Source organism: Engystomops pustulosus, unplaced genomic scaffold (genome assembly GCF_040894005.1).
Source record: "Engystomops pustulosus unplaced genomic scaffold, aEngPut4.maternal MAT_SCAFFOLD_758, whole genome shotgun sequence".
In the NCBI taxonomy this organism is placed as follows: domain Eukaryota; kingdom Metazoa; phylum Chordata; class Amphibia; order Anura; family Leptodactylidae; genus Engystomops; species Engystomops pustulosus.
This window is the reverse complement of record NW_027285637.1, coordinates 1-21385: the sequence shown is the minus strand read 5'-3', so window position 1 is coordinate 21385 and position 21385 is coordinate 1. Positions and strand designations below refer to the sequence as shown.

Sequence of the window (21385 nt, the reverse complement as noted above, 5' to 3'; positions counted from 1 at the left end):
TAGTCTCTCTCTCTTTATTTACTTGACCTTTTTCTCCTCTGAAGGTGAGACAGACAGTGACCTGATAATGAAGAATGTGAAGGAAGCGGCTGATGGCTACGTGACCTTGTACAGTTTGGGATTTGGCGCTGATCTTGATTACAGCTTCTTGGAAAAAATGTCTTTGGAAAATGGCGGCCTGGCAAGAAGAATTTATCTGGATTCTGACTCTGCCTTACAGCTACAGGTGACTGCAAACTGTGTGTGACCAATAATGGGGCTCAGTGTCCAGATACATTGTATATATGTGAGCAGATAATAATGGCACTCAGTGTCCGGATACATTGTATATATGTGAGCAGATAATAATGGTGCTCAGTGTTCAGATACATTGTATATATGTGAGCAGATAATAATGGCGCTCAGTGTTCAGATACATTGTATATATGTGAGCAGATAATAATGGCGCTCAGTGTTCAGATACATTGTATATATGTGAGCAGATAATAATGGTGCTCAGTGTTCAGATACATTGTATATATGTGAGCAGATAATAATGGCGCTCAGTGTTCAGATACATTGTATATATGTGAGCAGATAATAATGGTGCTCAGTGTCCAGATACATTGTATATATGTGAGCAGATAATAATGGCGCTCAGTGTCCAGATACATTGTATATATGTGAGCAGGTAATAATGGCGCTCAGTGTCCAGATACACTGTAGATATGTGAGTAGATTATAATGGAGCTCAGTGTCCAGATACATTGTATATTTGTGAGCAGATAAAATGGCGCTCAGTGTTCAGATACATTGTATATATGTGAGCAGATAATAATGGTGCTCAGTGTTCAGATACATTGTATATATGTGAGCAGATAATAATGGCGCTCAGTGTCCAGATACATTGTATATATGTGAGCAGGTAATAATGGCGCTCAGTGTCCAGATACACTGTAGATATGTGAGTAGATTATAATGGAGCTCAGTGTCCAGATACATTGTATATATGTGAGCAGATAATAATGGCGCTCAGTGTTCAGATACATTGTATATATGTGAGCTGATAATAATGGCGCTCAGTGTTCAGATACATTGTATATATGTGAGCAGGTAATAATGGTACTCAGTGTCCAGATACATTTTATATATGTGAGCAGATAATAATGGTGCTCAGTGTCCAGATACACTGTAGATATGTGAGTAGATTATAATGGAGCTCAGTGACCAGATACATTGTATATATGTGAGCAGATAAAATGGCGCTCAGTGTTCAGATACATTGTATATATGTGAGCAGATAATAATGGTGCTCAGTGTTCAGATACATTGTATATATGTGAGCAGATAATAATGGTGCTCAGTGTCCAGATACATTGTATATATGTGAGCAGATAATAATGGCACTCAGTGTCCAGATACATTGTAAATATGTGATCAGATAATAATGGTGCTCAGTGTCCAGATACATTGTATATATGTGAGAAGATAATAATGGCGCTCAGTGTCCAGATACATTGTAAATATGTGATCAGATAATAATGGTGCTCAGTGTCCAGATACACTGTATATATGTGAGTAGATTATAATGGAGCTCAGTGTCCAGATACATTGTATATATGTGAGCAGGTAATAATGGTACTCAGTGTGTAGATACATTGTATATATGTGAGCAGATAATAATGGGGCTCAGTGTCCAGATACATTGTATATATGTGAGCAGATAATAATGGCGCTCAGTGTTCAGATACATTGTATATATGTGAGCAGATAATAATGGTGCTCAGTGTCCAGATACATTGTATATATGTGAGGAGATTATAATGGAGCTCAGTGTCCAGATACATTGTATATATGTGAGCAGATAATAATGGTACTCAGTGTCCAGATACATTGTATATATGTGAGCAGATAATAATGGCGCTCAGTGTCCAGATACATTGTATATATGTGAGCAGATAATAATGGTACTCAGTGTGTAGATACATTGTATATATGTGAGCAGATAATAATGGTACTCAGTGTCCAGATACATTGTATATATGTGAGCAGATAATAATGGTACTCAGTGTGTAGATACATTGTATATATGTGAGCAGATAATAATGGCGCTCATTATCCAGATACATTGTATATATGTGAGCAGATAATAATGGTGCTCAGTGTCCAGATACATTGTATATATGTGAGCAGATGATAATGGTGCTCAGTGTCCAGATACATTGTATATATGTGAGTAGATTATAATGGAGCTCAGTGTCCAGATACATTGTATATATGTGAGCAGATAATAATGGTACTCAGTGTGTAGATACATTGTATATATGTGAGCAGATAATAATGGCGCTCATTATCCAGATACATTGTATATATGTGAGCAGATAATAATGGCGCTCAGTGTCCAGATACATTGTATATATGTGAGCAGATAATAATGGCGCTCAGTGTCCAGATACATTGTATATATGTGAGCAGGTAATAATGGTACTCAGTTTGTAGATACATTGTATATATGTGAGCAGATAATAATGGGGCTCAGTGTCCAGATACATTGTATATATGTGAGCAGATAAAATGGCGCTCAGTGTTCAGATACATTGTATATATGTGAGCAGGTAATAATGGCGCTCAGTGTCCAGATACACTGTAGATATGTGAGTAGATTATAATGGAGCTCAGTGACCAGATACATTGTATATATGTGAGCAGATAAAATGGCGCTCAGTGTTCAGATACATTGTATATATGTGAGCAGATAATAATGGTGCTCAGTGTTCAGATACATTGTATATATGTGAGCAGATAATAATGGTGCTCAGTGTCCAGATACATTGTATATATGTGAGCAGATAATAATGGCACTCAGTGTCCAGATACATTGTAAATATGTGATCAGATAATAATGGTGCTCAGTGTCCAGATACATTGTATATGTGTGAGCAGATAATAATGGCACTCAGTGTCCAGATACATTGTAAATATGTGATCAGATAATAATGGAGCTCAGTGTCCAGATACATTGTATATATGTGAGCAGGTAATAATGGTACTCAGTGTGTAGATATATTGTATATATGTGAGCAGATAATAATGGGGCTCAGTGTCCAGATACATTGTATATATGTGAGCAGATAATAATGGCGCTCAGTGTTCAGATACATTGTATATATGTGAGCAGATAATAATGGTGCTCAGTGTCCAGATACATTGTATATATGTGAGTAGATTATAATGGAGCTCAGTGTCCAGATACATTGTAAATACGTGATCAGATAATAATGGTGCTAAGCTTCCAGATACACTGTATATATGTGAGTAGATTATAATGGAGCTCAGTGTCCAGATACATTGTATATATGTGAGCAGGTAATAATGGTACTCAGTGTCCAGATACATTGTATATATGTGAGCAGATAATAATGGCGCTCAGTGTCCAGATACATTGTATATATGTGAGCAGATAATAATGGCGCTCAGTGTTCAGATACATTGTATATATGTGAGCAGATAATAATGGTGCTCAGTGTTCAGATACATTGTATATATGTGAGCAGATAATAATGGCACTCAGTGTCCAGATACATTGTAAATATGTGATCAGATAATAATGGTGCTAAGCTTCCAGATACACTGTATATATGTGAGTAGATTATAATGGAGCTCAGTGTCCAGATACATTGTATATATGTGAGCAGGTAATAATGGTACTCAGTGTGTAGATACATTGTATATATGTGAGCAGATAATAATGGGGCTCAGTGTCCAGATACATTGTATATATGTGAGCAGATAATAATGGCGCTCAGTGTTCAGATACATTGTATATATGTGAGCAGATAATAATGGTGCTCAGTGTCCAGATACATTGTATATATGTGAGTAGATTATAATGGTACTCAGTGTTCAGATACATTGTATATATGTGAGCAGATAATAATGGTACTCAGTGTGTAGATACATTGTATATATGTGAGCAGATAATAATGGCGCTCATTATCCAGATACATTGTATATATGTGAGTAGATTATAATGGAGCTCAGTGTCCAGATACATTGTATAAATGTGAGCAGATAATAATGGCGCTCAGTGTCCAGATACATTGTATATATGTGAGCAGATAATAATGGCGCTCAGTGTCCAGATACATTGTAAATATGTGATCAGATAATAACGGTGCTAAGCTTCCAGATACACTGTATATATGTGAGTAGATTATAATGGAGCTCAGTGTCCAGATACATTGTATATATGTGAGCAGATAATAATGGTACTCAGTGTGTAGATACATTGTATATATGTGAGCAGATAATAATGGCGCTCAGTGTCCAGATACATTGTATATATGTGAGCAGATAATAATGGTACTCAGTGTCCAGATACATTGTATATATGCGAGCAGATAATAATGGCGCTCATTATCCAGATACATTGTATATATCTGAGCAGATAATAATGGTGCTCAGTGTCCAGATACATTGTATATATGTGAGCAGATGATAATGGTGCTCAGTGTCCAGATACATTGTATATATGTGAGTAGATTATAATGGAGCTCAGTGTCCAGATACATTGTATAAATGTGAGCAGATAAAATGGCGCTCAGTGTCCAGATACATTGTATATATGTGAGCAGATTATAATGGTGCTCAGTGTCCAGATACATTGTATATATGTGAGCAGATAATAATGGTGCTCAGTGTCCAGATACATTGTATATATGTGAGCAGATAATAATGGCGCTCAGTGTCCAGATACATTGTATATATGTGAGCAGATAATAATGGCGCTCAGTGTCCAGATACATTGTATATATGTGAGCAGATAATAATGACGCACAAATTTCTTTTCCAGCAGTCAGCTTCCACATCTGGTACTTCATGATTTGATGATAATTTCAGCTTTTCTGTTTTTCCTGCAGAATTTCTACAAAGAAGTGGCGAACCCGGTTCTGTTGGATGTCACCCTGCGGTACCATAACTCGCCTGTCAGCAGCTTAACCCAAAACCGCTTCAAGTATTATTACCAGGGCTCCGAGATCGTGGTGGCCGGACACATAGACAGTAACGATGTGGACGTGCTCATAGCTGAGGTTTCGGCACAAGGTGTAAGTAGAGTTGGGATGACCTTTGACCTGAACACTCCCCGGGCGGATAGTTATGAGCGTCCTGTGACCTCCATGTTCTGGTTTGTCCAGGTGACTGACCCCTTCTCCAGTAGGGTGGAGACCGGTGTACAGGAGGACGTGAAGGCGGAGCAGCGATACATATTTGGAGACTTCACCCAGAGACTGTGGGCTTATCTGACCATCGACCAACTGCTGACCAAGAGGTGGGATCAGGCAGAGCGACGATGGGACACTCCGACACAAGGATGTGTATTTTTGTGAATTAGACAATGTGATATTTTGTTATTCTGATATTTCGTGTATTCGTGTAACTTATCGATGTTTTGGTTTCAGAATTTCCTCTGATGGAGAATTAAAGGAGAACTCCACCGAGGAGGCGCTGCGCCTCAGCCTCAAGTACCACTTTGTGACGCCTCTCACCTCCATGGTCATCACCGAGCAGAGCCATGACCCCAGGACTATGGTGGCCGGGAAGCCAAAGGAGGACAGTAAGTCTCATAGTTCCCACAGCTGAGGGTTTGTTACAGTTGTATCATGTCCGGGGATTCCTTGGTGAGATGAAGGTATCGGGGGAACCATCTCTCTGTTGTTCTTGTAGGCGACTATACCAATGTCCCCTCTGATACTCGGGGTGTATAAGAGTCACGTGTAAGGGGCGCAGGATTTTCCATTAAGACCCCACCTTAAAGAGTCCCATCCAAGCAGGAAGTGCATGTATTAGGATGGAAGTTCAATAAGTCCCACCCGTTTTTAAGTTGGCTGCAGAGAACACAGAGCAAAGCAGTGTGAGCATCCTGGAATATAAATCCATATATCACAGTCCTGCTGCTACTAACAAGATACACAAAGGACTGATTACACATCTCTCCAGGGACAATACATATCAATGGTTGCAGAGAGCACAGAGCACAGCAGTGTGAGGTATGATCACACATATCTCCAGGGACAATACATAACACTGGCTGCAGAGAGCACAGAGCACAGCAGTGTGAGGTATGATAACACATCTCTCCAGGGACAGTACATAACACTGGCTGCAGAGAGCACAGAGCACAGCAGTGTGAGGTCTGATTACACATCTCTCCAGGGACAATACCTCATACTGGCTGCAGAGAGCACAGTGCACAGCAGTGTGAGGTCTGGTTACACATCTCTCCAGAGACAGTACATAACACTGGCTGCAGAGAGCACAGAGCACAGCAGTGTGAGGTCTGATTACACATCTCTCCAGGGACATTACATAACACTGGCTGCAGAGAGCACAAAGCACAGCAGTGTGAGGTCTGATTACACATCTCTCCAGGGACATTACATAACACTGGCTGCAGAGAGCACAGAGCACAGCAGTGTGAGGTCTGATTACACATCTCTCCAGGGACAATACATAACACTGGCTGCAGGGAGCACAGAGCACAGCAGTGTGAGGTCTGATTACACATCCCTTCAGGCACAATACATAACACTGGCTGCAGAGAGCACAGAGCACAGCAGTGTGAGGACTGATCACACATCTCTCCAGGGACAATACATAACACTGGCTGCAGAGAGCACAGAGCACAGCAGTGTGAGGTCTGATTACACATCTCTCCAGGGATAATACATAACACTGGCTGCAGAGAGCACAGAGCACAGCAGTGTGAGGTCTGATTACACATCTCTCCAGGGACAATACATAACACTGGCTGCAGAGAGCACAGAGCACAGCAGTGTGAGGTCTGATTACACATCTCTCCAGGGACAATACATAACACTGGCTGCAGAGAGCACAGAGCACAGCAGTGTGAGGCTGATTACACATCTCTCCAGGGACAATACATAACACTGGCTGCAGAAAGCACAGAGCACAGCAGTGTGAGGTCTGATTACACATCTCTCCAGGGACAATACATAACACTGGCTGCAGAGAGCACAGAGCACAGCAGTGTGAGGAATGATTACACATCTCTCCAGGGACAATACATAACACTGGCTGCAGAGAGCACAGAGCACAGCAGTGTGAGGTCTGATTACACAGGGACAGTACATAACACTGGCTGCAGAGAGCACAGAGCACAGCAGTGTGAGGTCTGATTATACATCTCTCCAGGGATAATACATAACACTGGCTGCAGAGAGCACAGAGCACAGCAGTGTGAGGTCTGATTACACATCTCTCCAGGGACAATACATAACACTGGCTGCAGAGAGCACAGAGCACAGCAGTGTGAGGTCTGATTACACATCTCTCCAGGGACAATACATAACACTGGCTGCAGGGAGCACAGAGCACAGCAGTGTGAGGCTGATTACACATCTCTCCAGGGACAATACAGGACACTGGCTGCAGAGAGCACAGAGCACAGCAGTGTGAGGACACCCCCTAAGTAAATCTTGGAATGTAAATCACAGTCCTGCTGCTACTAACAACATACACAAAAGTCTCTTAAAAGTAACAATCCCAAATAGCCAAGAAGGCAGCGTCTCTCGCCGTTAAAAAGGTCCAAACATTTTTGCATATTTTCTAAAATGTCCAAGCAGCTATAGGGAGTCGGCACAGGAGGAATGAGGACCCCACAAGCCAAGTGGTCACACCTGCTGACAGGTTCCTTTTAGAGATCTCTGCTTGCTGTAACCCTGTTTATGGCTTCTCCTGCTCCTAGACGCGAGTTTGATACAATTGTATCCAAGATCTGAGAGCCACACAACCTGCATTTCACACTGATACAGTGTAACAAAACTGCAGCTGTGGGTGCAGTCATCGACATGACCCCTGAGGCACAGAGAGCTAAGTGCAGCCAAGTTATCAGAACTGTTTATTGTGTCCAGATCAAACATTATTTTTTTTCCCATAAAATATTCTTTTTCCTTTCAGATGTTGGTGACGTTCCTGGGCCCCGCTCTGGTACAGAACAGGTTACATGTTATTCCATTTGTAGAGTAACTGCCCCTTTAAGGGGCTGCTGTCCACATGTGCCACATTTATTACAGAGCGCCAGTTTTCTGTCTGATTTTTCACTGAAAACAACATGGAAACTGCTTGTACATGTATTTATGAAGCATCTGCGCCCGTAGCTCCCAACCGTCCCGGATTTTTACGGGACAGTCCTGGTCTTTCACCTCTGTCCCCCAGTCACGGGCAGCTGGGAGATTGTCCAGGATATTTACTTAAGGTCCTGCACTGGCTGGGGTTGTCCCAGCTCTGTGTCCCACCTACTATACTTTCAAAGCCAGAACTTGCGTTACTGAATGACTTCTACAGGGAATCCTGACAGGCAGAAATGTGTCGGGTTAGTGCAGAGCAGGGACCACGTCATCAGAAAGATATAACCATCTGTCCATATATGGTGTCTGCATCTCTTAGGGCTTCCCCAGAGCAGAACCAGGACCCAAAACCATAGATCCCAGAACCCACACCTGTGTAAGAGTGAAAGCCCCTCTGACATGGCGTCACCTGGTGGTGGGGGGTTATTATTTAGGGGGTGGCGTTGTGCTGCGGTGACTTCTCTGGGCAGTGACTCCTCTCATTATCCTCTTTCTAGGGTTCCCGATTTTCGCCCGTACATTATCCATAAAGAAAAGGAGGCGGAGACCATCTGTGATAGGTGCGGAGACAGCACAGGACACACCAATGCCGCTGGGTGACATCCCCTGCTGGAGCAGCAGTGGCGGCCGTAGGGGTTATCACCCACATAACGCCTGAAGCAGTATATACAGTATTATCTGCATTCATTACAGCACTGTATCCATTCACCTCCGGGGTGACCCCTAGTGGTGGAAGCAGGCAGCCACATTTCTGGGAATGCCTTGTCCTGACAATGAACCAGCAGGGGGTGTTTTCTGTCTGATCAGTTTTTCTCCATATTTCTCCTGTTTTTTCTTTGCAGATTGCTCGTCGTCTCATCTGCTGATAAGCGTCGCCGCCGTCCCAGAGAAGATTTGTCTGGAGATTTCTGAGCCTCAGGATGGAATTATCAATCTGTTTCACAATGCAGACAGAGGTAGAAGTTATTCCGATCACACGCGGATAATCTGTATACAGCGTGGGATGGATGGTGACATGAGATTGTCCTGCAGCCTCCTCTCACTTAATAAATGTCCTGCAGCCTCCTCTCACTTAATAAATGTCCAGCAGCCTCCTCTCACTTAATAAATGTCCAGCAGCCTCCTCTCACTTAATAAATGTTCAGCAGCCTCCCCACACTAAATATATGTCCAGCAGCCTCTCCTCGCTAAATGAAGGTTCAGCAAACTCCTCTCATTCGTGAAGTGTCCAGCAGCAGCCTCCCCTCACTAAATGGATGTCCAGCAGCCTCCCCTCAGTAATGAAATGTCCAGCAGCCTCTCCTCAGTAATGAAATGTCCAGCAGCCACCCCTCAGTAATGAAATGTCCAGCAGCCACCCCTCACTAATGAAATGTCCAGCAGCCTCCCCTCGCTAAATGGATGTCCAGCAGCCTCTCCTCAGTAATGAAATGTCCAGCAGCCTCCCCTCAGTAATGAAATGTCCAGCAGCCATTCCTCAGTAATGAAATGTCCAGCAGCCTCCCCTCACTAATGAAATGTCCAGCAGCCTCCCCTCACTAATGAAATGTCCAGCAGCCACCCCTCACTAATGAAATGTTCAGCAGCCTCCCCTCATTCATGGAATGTCCAGCAGTCTCCTTTCACTAAATAAATGTCCAGCACCCTCCCTCATTAATGAAATGCCCAGCAGCCACCCTTCACTAAATAAATGTCCAGCAGCCTCCCCTCACTAAATAAATGTCCAGCAGCCTCCCCCCACTAAATAAATGTCCAGCAGCCTCCCCCCACTAAATAAATGTCCAGCAGCCTCCTCTCATTCATGAAATGTCCAGCAGCCTCCCCTCACTAATAAAATGTCTAGCAGCCTCTCCTCACTAAATAAATGTCCAGCAGCCTCCTCTCATTCATGAAATGTCCAGCAGCCTCCCCTCACTAATAAAATGTCCAGCAGCCTTCCCTCACTAATAAAATGTCCAGCAGCCTTCCCTCATGATGTTACAAATAAAATAAACTCTGTACTTACCTTCTATTCTCTGGCGAACCCTACGGTTTTGCTCTTTTCCCTTGACCGTGCAGCTCTGTGAGCTACGCCCGCGCACGCTGTATACCTGTGCATGATGACATCATAGTGTCTTTGTCTGTGCACTCTCTGAATCAATTATATGAGGGTCTTACACTCACACAATCAATTTGCTTCTCCTCTGGCGGAACACAATCTGCGGCTGGGACACTGCGGGCCCCTCCATCCTCAGGCCCGGTAGTTACGACCCTGTGTATGACTTTTTTTGGGGCAATGCTGATATTTCTGGGATCTCACCCTCTTCTTCTACTCCAGGGATCACACTTAATGGAAAACTCGCTGCAGATGGAAGCGGCTTTGAGAAAGTTGGACTAGTGCACAAGAGAAAGATGGCGACCATGGAAGTAACAGCCGGAAACATCACAGTGACCAGAGGTCAAAGTGCACAAGTGCATCCATGGACATCAGCAACGCAGGGGCTACGGTAATATTACCCCATGGAGTTATTCAAGGATAGATAGATAGATAGATAGATAGATAGATAGATAGATAGGAGATAGATAGATAGATAGATAGATAGATAGATAGATAGATGATAGATAGATAGATAGATAGGAGATAGATAGATAGATAGATAGATAGATAGATAGGAGATAGATAGATAGATAGATAGATAGATAGGAGATAGATAGATAGATAGATAGATAGATAGGAGATAGATAGATAGATAGATAGGAGATAGATAGATAGATAGATAGGAGATAGATAGATAGGAGATAGATAGATAGATAGATAGATAGATAGATAGATAGATAGATAGGAGATAGATAGATAGGAGATAGATAGATAGATAGATAGATAGGAGATAGATAGATAGATAGATAGGAGATAGATAGATAGATAGATAGATAGGAGATAGATAGGACACCCGTGACACCCCATGCCACCGCCCAGGCTGACACACACCACTGCATGCCAGCTGGCACATTCTCCTTCCCGCCAGCCGGTACAAACATCCCCCTGCCCAAAGAGCAGCCCCTCCGCTCCACTCCACCCCCACTGCTCCATTCCCCCACTCTGCTTCCCCCCCACTCCGTTCCGCTTCCCCTCTCCTCTTCTCCGTAACCCCCCCCTCTGCTCCAGGTACCCCCCCAAGTGGAGGACAAGGCAGAACCTTAAAGAAAACAAAGTGGGGGTCATTTACTAAGGGCCCGATTCGCGTTTTCCCGACGTGTTACCCGAATATTTCCGATTTGCGCCGATTGTACTTGAATTGCCCCGGGATTGTGGCGCACGCGATCGGATTGTGGCGCATCGGCGCCGGCATGCGCGCGACGGAAATCGGGGGGCGTGGCCGAACGAGAACCCGACGTATTCGGAAAAACCGACGCATTTAAAAACCGAAAAAGTGTCGCTTGCGAAGCGCTTACCTTCACCTGGTCCGAGGTGGTGCATTCCGGCGCGTTGAGATGACTTTCAGCGCAGCAGCGCCACCTGGTGGACGGCGGAGGAACTACCTTCATAAATCCCGTCCGAACCCGAATCCAGAGCAGAGAACGCGCCGCTGGATCGCGAATGGGCCGGGTAAGTAAATCTGCCCCAGTAAGTTTATATGGGTATATGTATGTGATGTGTATATGTATGTGTTTATATGTATGTATATATATATATATATAGTATATATATATATATTATAGTGGAGACATGCTGCATGCATTTTATACTACATGGCGGTACGCTGTATGCATTTTATACTACATGGCTGTGTGCTGTATGCATTTTATACTACATGGCGGCACGCTGTATACATTTTATACTACATGGTGGTACGCTATATGCATTTTATAATATATGGCGGTACGCTGTATGCATTTTATACTACATGGCGGCACGCTGTATACATTTTATACTACATGGTGGTACTCTGTATGCATTTTATACTACATGGTGGTACGCTGAATGCATTTTATAATAAATGGCGGCATGTTGCATGCATTTTATACTACATGATGGCACGCTGTATAAATTTTATACTACATGGCAGTACGCTGTATGCATTTTATACTACATGGTGGTACGCTGTATGCATTTAATACTACATGGTGGTACTTTGTATGCTTTTTATAATACATGACGATATGCTGTATGCATTTTATACTACATGGCGATACACTGTATGCATTTTATACTACATGGCGATACGCTGTATGCATTTTATACTACATGGCGGCACGCTGTAAACATTTTATACTACATGGTGGTACTCTGTATGCATTTTATACTACATGGCGGCACGCTGTAAACATTTTATACTACATGGTGGTACGCTGTATGCATTTTATACTACATGGCGGCATGTTGCATGCACTTTATACTCATGGCGGTAAGCTGTATGCATTTTATACTACATGGCGGCACGCTGTATACATTTTATACTACATGGTGGTACGCTGTATGCATTTTATAATACATGGTGGCATGCTGTATGCATTTTATAATACATGGCGGCACGCTGTATACATTTTATACTACATGGTGGTACGCTGTATGCATTTTATACTACATGGCGTTACACTGTATGCATTTTCTACTACATGGTGGCACGCTGCATGCATTTTATACTACATGGCGGTACGCTGTATCTATCTTATACAACATGGCGGCACGCTGTATACATTTTATACTACATAGCGGTACGCTGTATGCATTTTATAATACATGGCGGTACGCTGTATCTATCTTATACAACATGGCGGCACGCTGTATACATTTTATACTACATGGCGGTGCGCTGTATGCATTTTATACTACATGGTGGCACGCTGCATGCATTTTATACAACATGGAAGTACGCTGTATCGATCTTATACTACTTGGCGGCACGCTGTATACATTTTATACTACATGGCGGTACACTGTATACATTTTATACTACATGGAGGTACGCTGTATGCATTTTATACTACATGGCGGTGCGCTGTATGCATTCTATACTACATGGAGGTACGCTGTATGCATTTTATACTACATGGCGGTATGCTGTATGCATTTTATACTACATGTTGGTGCTCTGTATGCATTTTATACTACATGGTGGTAAGCTGTATGCATTATATCCTACATGGCGGTACTCTGTATGCATTTTATACTGCCTGTTGATATGCTGCATGCATTTTATACTACATGGTGGCACGCTGTATACATCTTATACTACATGGTGGTTTGCTGTATGCATTTTATACTACTTGGCGGTACGCTGTATGCATTTTATACTACATGGTGCTACGCTGTATGCATTTTATCCTTCATGGTGGTATGCTGTATGCATTTTATACTACAGGGTAGTACGCTGTATGCATTTTATACTACTTGGTGGTATGCTGTATCTATCCAATTTAACTTGGCGGTACGCTGTTTGCATTTTATATTACATGGCGGTACGCTGTATGCATTTTATACTACATGGCGGCACGCTGTATACATTTTATACTACATGGTGGTACGCTGTATGCATTTTATAATACATGGCGGCATGCTGTATGCATTTTATAATACATGGCGGCACGCTGTATACATTTTATACTACATGGTGGTACGCTGTATGCATTTTATACTACATGGCGTTACACTGTATGCATTTTCTACTACATGGTGGCACGCTGCATGCATTTTATACTACATGGCGATACGCTGTATCTATCTTATACAGCATGGTGGTACGCTGTATCTATCTTATACAGCATGGCGGCACGCTGTATACATTTTATACTACATAGCGGTACGCTGTATGCATTTTATAATACATGGCGGTATGCTGTATCTATCTTATACAACATGGCGACACGCTGTATACATTTTATACTACATGGCGGTGCGCTGTATGCATTTTATACTACATGGTGGAACGCTGCATGCATTTTATACTACATGGAAGTACGCTGTATCGATCTTATACTACTTGGCGGCACGCTGTATACATTTTATACTACATGGCGGTACACTGTATACATTTTATACTACATGGCGGTACACTGTATGCATTGTATACTACATGGCGGTACGCTGTATGCATTTTATACTACATGGCGGTATGCTGTATGCATTTTATACTACATGTTGGTGCTCTGTATGCATTTTATACTACATGGTGGTAAGCTGTATGCATTATATCCTACATGGCGTTACTCTGTATGTATTTTATACTGCCTGGTGATATGCTGCATGCATTTCATACTACATGGTGGCATGCTGTATACATTTTATACTACATGGCGCTACGCTGTATGCATTTTATAATACATGGAGGTATGCTGTATGCATTTTATACTACAGGGTAGTACGCTGTATGCATTTTATACTACATGGCGCTACGCTGTATGCATTTTATACTACATGGCGGTATGCTGTATGCATTTTATACTACAGGGTAGTACGCTGTATGCATTTTATACTACTTGGTGGTATGCTGTATCTATCCTATACAACATGGCAGTACGCTGTTTGCATTTTATATTACATGGCGGCACCCTGTATGCATTTTATACTACATGGCGGCACGCTGTTTACATTTTATACTAGATGGTGGCACGGTGTATACATTTTATACTACATGGCGATACGCTGTGTGCATTTTATTCTACATGGTGGTACGCTGTATACATTTTATACTACATGGCGGTACGCTGTATGCATTTTATACTACATGGCGGCACAATGTATACATTTTATACTACATGGCGGCACGCTGTATACATTTTATACTACATGGCGGCACGCTGTATACATTTTATACTAGATGGTGGCACGCTGTATACATTTTATACTACATGGCGATACGCTGTACGCATTTTATACTACATGGTGGTACGCTGTATACATTTTGTACTACATGGCGGCACAATGTATACATTTTATACTAGATGGTGGCAGGCTGTATGCATTTTATACTACATGGTGATAAGCTGTATGCATTTTATACTACATGGCGGTATGCTGTATGCATTTTATACTACATGGCGGTATGCTGTATGCATTTTATTCTACATGGTGATACGCTGTATGCATTTTATACTACATGGTGGCATGCTGTATGCATTTTATACTACATGGTGGTACGCTGTATGCATTTTATACTACATGGCGATAAGCTGTATGCATTTTATACTACATGGTTGGACGCTATATGCATTTTATACTACATGGTGGCCCGCGGTATGCATTTTATACTACATGGCGACACGCTGTATGCATTTTACATTGCTTTATTTTCACACCAAACCACTATGATGGATCTGGTCCGGACACTCCCCGAAATATTACATATATGGGGGGGGGGGGAGGCGCCTCTCTATGGCTTGCCTCAGGCAGCAGACATGCTTGGTACACCCCTGGATAGATAAATAGATACATAGATAGGAGATAGATAGGAGATAGATAGGAGTTAGGAGATAGATAGATGATAAATTTGGAAACATCCATCATTTTTGAAATATTATTATTACCATTCCAGAGTTGCCAGGAGGGAAGGAGATAAGTTGGTCGCCTCCTTGGAGCCTGGGCTGAAGGTTCTTATTTCTAAATCCCGGGATTTCCTGAAGCTGCAGGTGGAGAGTAAAAGGACGGATTCCAACTTCACCATTGGCCTGGCCAGTAAGTGCTCGTGTCACAGCGGGGGATGGATAACGGGGGGGGGGGCAGGGAGCTCAGGACCTGGGGGCACTATCAGGCTTGAGGGCGGATTATATACAATTCCCAGCCATGTGCCAGGTACAAGCCGTGATACATCCCCCCATTGTATGAGGGTCACAGTGCCCCGGGCTGTAATACATCACTTTATGTTATAATTTTAGGTCATGTGACAAGTGACAGAGACATCATTATAACATCCTATGACATCAGCATCCACGGGACCAGCCTGCCAGCACTACGGTGAGTGCAGCATCCGACCAGAAGGAATATATCTCCCTGCACAAAACTTTCCTTACAGGTGCAGACATAGGGGCAGTGCACTGTACAGCATGGAGGGGCAGTGCACTGTACAGCAAGGAGGGGCAGTGTACTGTACAGCAAGGAGGTGCAGTGCACTGTACAGCAAGGAGGTGCAGTGCACTGTACAGCAAGGAGGGGCAGTGTAGTGTACAGCAAGGAGGTGCAGTGCACTGTACAGCATGGAGGGGCGGTGCACTGTACAGCATGGAGGGGCAGTGCACTGTACAGCATGCAGGGGCGGTGTACTGTATAGCATGGAGGGGCAGTGCACTGTACAGCATGCAGGGGCGGTGTACTGTATAGCATGGAGGGGCAGTGCACTGTACAGCATGGAGGGGCGGTGTACTGTATAGCGTGGAGGGGCAGTGCACTGTACAGCATGGAGGGGCGGTGTACTGTATAGCATGGAGGGGCAGTGCACTGTACAGCATGGAGGGGCGGTGTACTATATAGCACGGAGGGGCGGTGCACTGTACAGCATGGAGGGGCAGTGCACTGTACAGCATGGAGGGGCGGTGTACTGTATAGCAAGGAGGGGCAGTGCACTGTACAGCATGGAGGGGCGGTGTACTATATAGCACGGAGGGGCGGTGCACTGTACAGCATGGAGGGGCAGTGCACTGTACAGCATGGAGGGGCGGTGTACTGTATAGCATGGAGGGGCAGTGCACTGTACAGCATGGAGGGGCGGTGTACTATATAGCACGGAGGGGCGGTGCACTGTACAGCATGGATGGGCAGTGCACTGTACAGCATGGAGGGGCGGTGTACTGTATAGCATGGAGGGGCAGTGCACTGTACAGCATGGAGGGGCGGTGTACTGTATAGCATGGAGGGGCAGTGCACTGTACAGCATGGAGGGGCGGTGTACTGTATAGCGTGGAGGAGCAGTGCACTGTACAGCATGGAGGGGCGGTGTACTGTATAGCATGGAGGGGCAGTGCACTGTACAGCATGCAGGGGCGGTGTACTGTATAGCATGGAGGGGCAGTGCACTGTACAGCATGGAGGGGCGGTGTACTGTATAGCATGGAGGGGCGGTGTACTGTACAGCATGGAGGGGCGGTGTACTGTATAGCATGGAGGGGCAGTGCACTGTACAGCATGGAGGGGCAGTGTACTGTATAGAATGGAGGGGCAGTGCACTGTACAGCATGGAGGGGCGGTGTACTGTACAGCATGGAGGGGCGGTGCACTGTACAGCACGGAGAGGCAGTGTATTGTATAGCACGGAGGGGCGGTGCACTGTACAGCACGGAGAGGCAGTGTATTGTATAGCACGGAGGGGCGGTGTGCTGTACAGCGTGGAGGGGCGGTGCACTGTACAGCATGGAGGGGCGGTGTATTGTACAGCATGGAGGGGCAGTGTACTGTACAGCATGGAGGGGCGGTGTATTGTACAGCATGGAGGGGCAGTGTACTGTACAGCATGGAGGGGCGGTGTACTGTACAGCAGGGAGGGGGGGTGTACTGTACAGCATGGAGGGGCAGTGTACTGTACAGCATGGAGGGGCGGTGCACTGTACAGCAGGGAGGGGGGGTGTACTGTACAGCATGGAGGGGCGGTGTACTGTACAGCAGGGAGGGGGGGTGTACTGTACAGCACGGAGGGGCGGTGCACTGTACAGCATGGAGGGGCGGTGTACTGTACAGCATGGAGGGGCAGTGCACTGTACAGCATGGAGGGGCGGTGTACTGTACAGCACGGAGGGGCGGTGCACTGTACAGCACGGAGGGGCGGTGCACTGTACAGCACGGAGGGGCAGTGTACTGTACAGCATGGAGGGGCAGTGTACTGTACAGCATGGAGGGGCGGTGTACTGTACAGCATGGAGGGGCGGTGTATTGTACAGCACGGAGGGGCGGTGCACTGTACAGCACGGAGGGGCAGTGTACTGTACAGCATGGAGGGGCAGTGTACTGTACAGCATGGAGGGGCGGTGTACTGTACAGCACGGAGGGGCGGTGCACTGTACAGCACGGAGGGGCAGTGTACTGTACAGCATGGAGGGGCGGTGTATTATACAGCATGGAGGGGCGGTGTATTGAACAAGTCGTTTCTAATTCCTCCCTCCAGGAGCTGCTCCTGTGATGTAACATCTTTTGGAATCAGAAATCACGGCTGCTGTGTGAGCTTCAGCGCTGAAGTGGATGAGCTGACGGCAGGAGCCACTAACATCGTCCACGATCTCTTCCACATTCCTCCTCCCTGACCCCGAAATACGGAAGAACTCGGCGTGTAGCTCATCATCTGCAACTACATAGGGAATAAAGAGCAAAGGAAGGAAAACTGCAGCCCTGTAATAATTCTGTACTGAAGTACCCAGGTTATACCGGCTGTACATATATCATTATATACAGGAGATCCCCAGGTTATACCGGCTGTACATATATCATTATATACAGGAGATCCCCAGGTTATACCGGCTGTACATATATCATTATATACAGGAGATCCCCAGGTTATAGCGGCTGTACATATATCACTATATACAGGAGATCCCCAGGTTATACCAGCTGTATATATATCATTATATACAGGAGATCCCCAGGTTATACCGGCTGTACATATATCATTATATACAGGAGATCCCCAGGTTATACCGGCTGTACATACATCATTATATACAGGAGATCCCCAGGTTATACCGGCTGTACATATATCATTACATACAGGAGATCCCTAGGTTATACCGGCTGTACATATATCATTATATACAGGAGATCCCCAGGTTATACCAGCTGTACATATATCATTATATACAGGAGATCCCCAGGTTATACCGGCTGTACATATATCATTATATACAGGAGATCCCCAGGTTATACCGGCTGTACATATATCATTATATACAGGGGATCCCCAGGTTATACCAGCTGTACATATATCATTATATACAGGAGATCCCCAGGTTATACCGGCTGTACATATATCATTATATACAGGGGATCCCCAGGTTATACCGGCTGTACATATATCATTATATACAGGAGATCCCCAGGTTATACCGGCTGTACATATATCATTAGTTACAGGAGATCCCCAGGTTATACCGGCTGTACATATATCACTATATACAGGAGGTCCCCAGGTTATACCGGCTGTACATATATCATTATACACAGGAGATCCCCAGGTTATACCAGCTGTACATATATCATTATATAAAGGAGATCCCCAGGTTATACCGGCTGTACATATATCATTATACACAGGAGATCCCCAGGTTATACCGGCTGTACATATATCATTATATACAGGAGATCCCCAGGTTATACGGGCTGTACATATATCATTATATACAGGAGATCCCCAGGTTGTACCGGCTGTACATATATCATTATATACAGGAGATCCCCAGGTTATACCAGCTGTACATATATCACTATATAAAGGAGATCCCCAGGTTATACCGGCTGTATATATATCATTATATACAGGAGATCCCCAGGTTATACCGGCTGTACATATATCATTATATACAGGAGATCCCCAGGTTAAACCGGCTGTACATATATCATTATATACAGGAGATCCCCAGGTTATACCGGCTGTACATATATCATTATATACAGGAGATCCCCAGGTTATAGCGGCTGTACATATATCATTACATACAGGAGATCCCCAGGTTATACCAGCTGTACATATATCATTATATACAGGAGATCCCCAGGTTATACCGGCTGTACATATATCATTATATACAGGAGATCCCCAGGTTATACCAGCTGTACATATATCATTATATACAGGAGATCCCCAGGTTATACCGGCTGTACATATATCATTATATACAGGAGATCCCCAGGTTATACCGGCTGTACATATATCATTATATACAGGAGATCCCCAGGTTATACCGGCTGTACATATATCATTATATACAGGAGATCCCCAGGTTATACCGGCTGTACATATATAACTATATACAGGAGATCCCCTGGATATACCGGCTGTACATATATGATTATATACAGGAGATCCCCAGGTTATACCGACTGTACATATATCATTATATACAGGAGATCCCCAGGTTATACCAGCTGTACATATATCATTATATACAGGAGATCCCCAGGTTATACCGGCTGTACATATATCATTATATACAGGAGATCCCCAGGTTATACCGGCTGTACATATATCATTATATACAGGAGATCCCCAGGTTATACCAGCTGTACATATATCATTATATACAGGAGATCCCCAGGTTATACCGGCTGTACATATATCATTATATACAGGAGATCCCCAGGTTATACCGGCTGTACATATATCATTATATACAGGAGATCCCCAGGTTATACCGGTTGTACATATATCATTATATACAGGAGATCCCCAGGTTATACCGGCTGTACATATATCATTATATACAGGAGATCCCCAGGTTATACCAGCTGTACATATATCATTATATACAGGAGATCCCCAGGTTATACCAGCTGTACATATAACATTATATACAGGAGATCCCCAGTTTATACCGGCTGTACATATATCATTATATACAGGAGATCCCCAGGTTATACCGGCTGTACATATATCATTATATACAGGAGATCCCCAGGTTATACCGGCTGTACATATATCATTATATACAGGAGATCCCCAGGTTATACCGGCTGTACATATATCACTATATACAGGAGATCCCCAGGTTATACCGGCTGTACATATATCATTATATACAGGAGATCCCCAGGTTATACCGGCTGTACATATATCATTATATACAGGAGATCCCCAGGTTATACCAGCTGTATATATATTATATACAGGAGATCCCCAGGTTATACCGGCTGTACATATATCATTATATACAGGAGATCCCCAGGTTATACCGGCTGTACATATATCATTATATACAGGAGATCCCCAGGTTATACCGGCTCTACAAATATCATTATATACAGGAGACCCCCAGGTTATAGCGGCTGTACATATATCATTATATACAGGAGATCCCCAGGTTATACCGGCTGTACATATATCATTATATACAGGAGATCCCCAGGTTATACCGACTGTACATATATCATTATATACAGGAGATCCCCAGGTTATACCGGCTGTACATATATCACTATATAAAGGAGATCCCCGGGTTATACCGGCTGTACATATATCACTATATAAAGGAGATCCCCGGGTTATACCGGCTGTACATATATCATTATATACAGGAGATCCCCAGGTTATACCAGCTGTACATATATCATTATATACAGGAGATCCCCAGTTTATACCAGCTGTACATAT

At 44.0% G+C, this 21385-nt stretch overlaps 1 protein-coding gene across 1 annotated transcript in view; it reads left to right on the top strand.

The window, feature by feature from the left end:
• LOC140112408 (inter-alpha-trypsin inhibitor heavy chain H3-like) overlaps positions 1 to 18396 on the top strand; it is a 30945-nt gene extending 12549 nt beyond the window's left edge. Inside the window, exons 9-19 of the mRNA XM_072132486.1 lie at positions 45 to 226; positions 4899 to 5084; positions 5175 to 5308; positions 5439 to 5593; positions 7957 to 7986; positions 8624 to 8686; positions 8969 to 9082; positions 10444 to 10612; positions 15638 to 15777; positions 15978 to 16056; positions 18194 to 18396. Of these exons, the coding sequence (XP_071988587.1) occupies positions 45 to 226; positions 4899 to 5084; positions 5175 to 5308; positions 5439 to 5593; positions 7957 to 7986; positions 8624 to 8686; positions 8969 to 9082; positions 10444 to 10612; positions 15638 to 15777; positions 15978 to 16056; positions 18194 to 18329 (1388 nt within the window). The 3' untranslated portion in view covers positions 18330 to 18396. The remainder of the gene's footprint in view (positions 1 to 44; positions 227 to 4898; positions 5085 to 5174; positions 5309 to 5438; positions 5594 to 7956; positions 7987 to 8623; positions 8687 to 8968; positions 9083 to 10443; positions 10613 to 15637; positions 15778 to 15977; positions 16057 to 18193) is intronic.
• The last annotated feature ends 2989 nt before the right edge of the window (positions 18397 to 21385 follow it).